The 6,298-nt window shown below is 42.1% G+C and overlaps 1 protein-coding gene across 1 annotated transcript in view; it reads right to left on the bottom strand.

The window, feature by feature from the left end:
• The window catches only part of LOC135104953 (trypsin-1-like), a 9,787-nt gene extending 6,021 nt beyond the window's left edge, over window positions 1–3,766 (bottom strand). Inside the window, exons 1-4 of the mRNA XM_064012785.1 lie at window positions 2,902–3,766; window positions 1,875–1,938; window positions 757–830; window positions 430–597 (exon numbers count right to left, since the gene is read on the bottom strand). Of these exons, the coding sequence (XP_063868855.1) occupies window positions 430–597; window positions 757–830; window positions 1,875–1,938; window positions 2,902–2,941 (346 nt within the window). The 5' untranslated portion in view covers window positions 2,942–3,766. The remainder of the gene's footprint in view (window positions 1–429; window positions 598–756; window positions 831–1,874; window positions 1,939–2,901) is intronic.
• Window positions 3,767–6,298: the final 2,532 nt, after the last annotated feature.

The following is a 6,298-nucleotide window of genomic DNA, read 5'->3' on the forward strand; positions in this document are numbered from 1 at the left end:
GGATTTTAAGACTTTTACCATTCATTATGCGAAGAACATACTAAAATATTACCAAACCATAGAAACACCCTTAAGAACACAAGAACATAACAAAACAAGGAAAGCTGCAAGAAGCCATCAAGCTTACACGTGGCAGACCCGGTATGAAACGTACGTACGTACAAGTTTCCACTATCATCCTCATCTATAAATTTGTCAAATATTGTTTTAAAGCTCCCTAATGACTCAGCACTTACAACCTGATTATTGAGTTTATTCCATTCATCTCTTACTCTATTTGAGAACCCTTGAAAAACCCCCAACAACTTTGGCAGAACCTGTTAAAAGTAGTCGATGTATAAAGTTGAGATGTTCAAGGATAAGGATCCATGCGCTGATCATCACCTGCGTGACCCTCACCACATGGTTACCAACACATGATATCCTCACCCTCGTCTTTCAGCAGGTGGTGTTCGCCCGCTACTACCGTGATCTCGTGTGGCTTGTAACCTTGCAGACAGTGACTAGCAGACGCCACCCACTCCTGCCTGATTACCACGGCGCCGCATAGCAACTTTTTCTTTTTATCCAACAGTGCTGCCTGCCACGGGAATTCGTCTGAAAAATTGTGGGAACAACATTATGTGCTGATGTCTTTCTTAAGATCAGTGTCTCATTCATACTTATTTCTGACTGTGGACAGAATTCTATGATTATATCCAGGGCTAAGGAGAATAGGGAAGACTCATCAAGGGACGGGATAACAAGGCATCTCACGTTTTATCGCTATGCTGCCTCCCGCGATCTTCTGAAGAGCAGCTGCACCGCCGCCACGTACGCCGCACACTGGCCTGGAAGAGGATTATCTTTATTGTCCCAGTGCGCTGCTCATTCATTGGGCATGCATGGGGTGCTTCTTGAATATAGCAGTGGTGAATATTGCTCAGCACGCGGACGTCAGTTCTAAATTCCAAATTAACATGTACACATGAATTCATTCATCTAGGATATGCCACGATATTGGTGGTATCGTTCGTATTCCAGAAGACCAGTTGCAAGACTCAAAGGATTTACGGTACATCTCGACGGTATTATTTTACAGTGAACTGCATCTGTTATTTCGTTCCTAGTTCTCCCAGCTGGCGTGAATTCTGGCATGCCTCGCTGGGCTATGTCATTCACCACGTTCATGGAATCTTTAGCAGAACCGCACCCTCGCGATGTTTTTCCAGATATTTTGCAATTTTCTTGCAGGAATTCTATCTGAAGGTCAAGGAGAGTGAACAGATGGTGTGAAGTGAAATGGCAGAAGTATGCCAGGCTTTTTTCTCGTAGATTAGGAGTCTTAAGGTCCCTCAGCTGAGATCATACCCTCATTGCTTCTCATCGTCGACCATGGGACTGAATAATACAAGGCCCATGGTCATCTTACTGAGATACTGAATGGACTGATCAAGGCTTTTTGCACATAGGAGTGTTAACTTCTTGCAACTTTAGAACGAGAAACACGTCTCTTCGAGGAACGGGTGCTGCTTCACTTGTTGGAACCACCTACGGACATATGCCATGTTGAACGACAAAAAAAAAAAAAAAAAAAAAAAACTCCACAACTCAGAAATTAAGCGATCATAGTTGCTTTCCTTGAGAGAGATTTAAGAATGTTACTTTACGTGTGGTGTGAACTGTGATCAGTCTCTCCAGATCTTGAGTGAGTGTGTTGCATGGGCCAGCCTAGGTGTTAGATGGTAAAGAAAATTAACCCAAGTACTGATAATTGTGGTGGGACGGTGCCAGCTTAACAGCCACATATATATTTCGCCTTTGAGTCTGGCTGCATCTTGTGAAGGGAAAAAAAAGGTCTCGAGATATAATTCCAAGGAGTCAGGCTTACTTACATGTTCTCTGTACAGGAGCAACTTTGGTTTTGGGTGGAGTTGGACGCGTATGACATTTGCATATCTGTTGAGGAAAAAAGTAATAGGGTATGCTCCTTATAAGGATATGAACGACGCATCTTAATTATAAATACTTTGGTTATCTAAAAGACTAGGATAAGTTACCTGATAAAGCCATCACTGGGCACTGTTATCCGGCCCAGATATGTGATGCCAATGTGGACTTCGATTAGTCTTTTTTATCTCAGAAAAATGTTATGTTTTCGTCGAATCCCATGGATACTGAATAAATGAAGGAGGACATTTTGACATAAATGAAAAAAAAATCTTATTACTCCTTGGTCATGCTACGTTGTTTTGATTTGATGATGATGTCTCTCAATCGCTGGTGCTGTCAATGAAAGATATTACTCGAGCCAAGTGTCTCTCATTATCACTGTCTCAAAGGAGGATAATCAACTTCGGGCCAAGAAACCAAAGGAGCTTTACTGGTCACTTGTGAAACTAATGGGACTCTAATGACTGCCTCTCATGGAACTCGAACACGACGAAAGGTATTGCTCCGGTGGCCTAGAGTCTGTTATTTTAAGTTCCCTGCTGTTCGGAGCTTCTGAAGAATTTCGTGATCTGTTTAGTGGAAAAAAGTCTAAAACCAAGGCTCACGACACTATAGCTAGTCCCAGTTTCCGATGACTACAGACTAATCGAGGGTTTTTGACAGCAGTGCTAAGCTTGGCGATACTGCTCTGAAGATGCAGTGTCCTTTTGCTCTGCAAAAGGACACTCAAAGTACACAACACTAACTGGTGCAACCATACCGATCGCCATGTTCCCTCTGGAGTGGTCCTCCTTGAATGTTTGGTCACTACACACTTTTTCTATAAAAATCCACAACTTGTGACTCAATTCATACGAGAAGTAAGTCCGTGTTGCATATTCTGCCAGCCACTGTTTGATAAAAAAAAAAAAAAAGTGTGCCCTGAAAATCATCTACGCACTAAGCATAAACATTTTCCTCTTGCCTTACCTGCAATAAAGGCAAGGATCATAATTCTTAGGGACTTCATCTTACACTGCACCGCTGCCACAACGGAACTGATGACGCGACACCAGCCACGAAGCTAAGCCACTTCAGTACCTCGTGGCTTCTGTGGTATCGAGGAAGCTTTATAAGCCATGCCCTTGCTTCGGTGAGGTTGCTTATTGCCATTTGTGTCTTGCTGGATAACATAATGGGGCGGCACGCAGCGATGAACATCACAGAGAAACGTAAGAAAACTGTCAGATGAAAAAAGAATAAAGTTTGGCATTGTATATGAGAACAGTGCCAGTGTTGAACTTCATACACACACACACACACACGCACACGCACACGCACACACACACACACACACAACCTACGAACTGTCGTGGACCGAGATGTTGCAGGGAAATGGTATATAAACGCTACTCACAAACATTTTCATATCTTAATTAGTAACCGCTAATTATAATTATTTACATTTCTTACAAGTCAAAATTTCTCATTCGCATTCATCTTCAAATTATTCGAAGTTATTAGGTGTCACTTTATATATCTTCAACACATTCATTGATCAACGCAATCATCGTGCAACACACAGACAATATCAAATGCACAAACACGACTAACATTCAATCGACGTGATTCATGTTCAGTAAAAAAAAAAAAAAAAAAAAAAAAAACAGCATCACATCAATTACCATAAACATTCCATAATTAAGTAAACCTTCGTACGCCATACAGACCTATCGCACCAAACATAAAACATCAAATAAACATCCTACTCCTCCTTTAATAAGGTAATTGATTTATACACTACATTACGGTTTCAAGCTCCACTTAGTTTTAAGTTATTCCGTCCCCTCTGGAACCTCTGGCTCTCTGTCTGCTGCTCTCTGCTACTGAATTATTACACTGTTACACGTTATAATATACCTACACGATTCTATCAATGATTCGCCCCTTAGGCGTGGTGATTCATGCACCCTAACCAATCATACACTACTTTTTGGCCTTTTGACCAATCTGACATATGACCCTTCAGAAAATATCCTAGACCAATCACAGACTACCTCCGTCCAATCAGAAATTAAGACGGGGTTTAAGGCGTAGTGTATGTAGGCGTTGATATGTTTCCATAGGTTGACCTAATTTCCTTGGTAATTTAATTTCCCTTTCAGGCTCCACTTTCCTTTTCTCTCCGCCTCCTTGATACGGTACCCTATGTTAATCCCCTTTTTTCAAAAAGGTAGTGGTGACCCGCTTCATGTTTGTTGTCTTGGCTATGAGATTTTGTGCTATTCCCTTCTTCCTGTTGTTCCTGTACAGAGTTAGCAGCCGGGGGGAGAGAAAAATTGGCGGAGACGATTTAGAACACCTAACTTTATAAAAGCTGTTTTGGCTAGAGATGAGATGTGAAGTTTCCAGTTTAAATTATAAATAAAGGACAGACCGAGGATATTCAGTATAGAGGAGTGGGACATTTTAGTGTCAATGAAGAAGAGCGCATTTTCATCAAGTAAAATATGTAGAATATGATAGTGTGTGTGTGTGTGTGTGTGTGTGTGTGTGTGTGTGTGTGTGTGTGTGTGTGTGTGTGTGTGTGTGTGTGTGTGTGTGTGTGTGGTGTGTGTATGTGCACGCGCTCAAATCCTGCTTTGAACCTTGGTTTTGGAGGCTGTCGCGCGCGCGTGCGCGCACACACACACACACACACACACACACACACACACACACACACACACACACACACACACACACACACACACACACACACACACACACCTTTCCTTGCTAACGAAGTTTCGTAAGATTTGTTATGTTTTGAGAACAAAACCAAACAAAGGCCGTGAGGCATGCCAAAGTCACCACATGGAGAGGTTGTTTGAAAATAATCAAAGACATCGAATTATTTCTGCATTATACGTTTATTTCCATCGTGTGTTCACAAACTAGGATTCAGTTGTTTCCATGATTCAGTTTGGCTCATCGTTGTGTACAGTTCAATGTGCAATATCTTTTCTATTAATAATCTTCTATTAAAGAACTGATGCCATTCGAGATACATCAACGCATTTAATTTCCGTCCTGCTAATATTCACTACAGTCTCAAGCAGGAGATTAGCTTGGCATTCTTGCACATGTGGTGAAATTAGCCCAACTTGAAAATAAATAAATTAAAAATTAATACAAAAAGACAACATTTTTTTTCTCTCTCTCTCTCTCTCTCTCTCTCTCTCTCTCTCTCTCTCTCTCTCTCTCTCTCTCTCTCTCTCTCTCTCTCTCTCTCTCTCTCTCTCTCTCTCTCTCTCTCTCTCTCTCTCTCTCTCTCTCTCTCTCTCTCTCTCTCTCTCGTGTGTGTGTGTGTAATGGAGCTTGTGTCTGAACTGACAACTAAAGAAATCCGCGTACTGAGAGACGGTTTGTATTTTCATGAGGACTACTTGTTTTCAAAAGCCGCACTGGTGATCAATGTTTTTTTTTTTGTGTGTGTGTGTGTAGAATCCCTATTAAATTCCCACCAGGTTCAGAAAAGTATCCTTTAAAATCCCATGAACTTCCACTAGAGCTTCTTAAATGCAATCGAAATAAGACGACGAATCGTTTGAATGCGGTACCTGGATTATCAAATGTACACTCCTTCAGGCGCAAGCGTTTAGCGAGTGACACCTGTGGCAAAAATCGGCAGTATGTTAGTCATCAGCACCACAGGACTTTTGCTGACGACCTTCCCTCTAAATGAAAGGAATGAATCTATAACGTGCACTTGTCTTTGTATTACTGACGAACACTGGTCTTATTGAGGATAGGTCTTACCATTTTGTATACTTTTTTTTTTCTGCAAGCTTCCATAACAATAAGTCTAAGACACTGAGTCAAATATCGCCAGAACTGTTCTCTTTCCTGCTTTGCATTGTCCTTTCTTGTGGTGGCAGATGCAGCGCCTTCCTCACTGTGTAGATGAATGGATGTTATGTTGGTGGTATCAGCGTCTCCGTTGTAGTCTTCTAATCTATCACTGTTGCCGCCTTGTCAATCACCTAGTCGTGTACGGAGGAAATGTTTATGTCTTTGGTGTGGTGGTCGCGCATGACGCTCTCTATCCAGGTAAGGTAGTGGCTCACCTGCAAAATATGGAATATGGACTGTATTGGAAAATGGAGCAGGGTGGTTCCGCAGTGGTTCCGCGGTACGTGTTACGCACGTAGCAAAAAGATTGCAAGTTCGATCCCCGTATACCACAGTTGCATAGGCCCGAGGAATGGCGCCGTCTTAACACTGGCACAACACTGTTACCGTGCAACATGCCTTATCATAGCGCTGTATGACCTCGTATGTCTTGTGCTCTGTAACATGTATTAACGTGTGTGTGTGTGTGTGTGTGTGTGTGTGTGCGCACACA

This window comes from Scylla paramamosain, chromosome 1 (assembly GCF_035594125.1).
Source record: "Scylla paramamosain isolate STU-SP2022 chromosome 1, ASM3559412v1, whole genome shotgun sequence".
In the NCBI taxonomy this organism is placed as follows: Eukaryota; Metazoa; Arthropoda; class Malacostraca; order Decapoda; family Portunidae; genus Scylla; species Scylla paramamosain.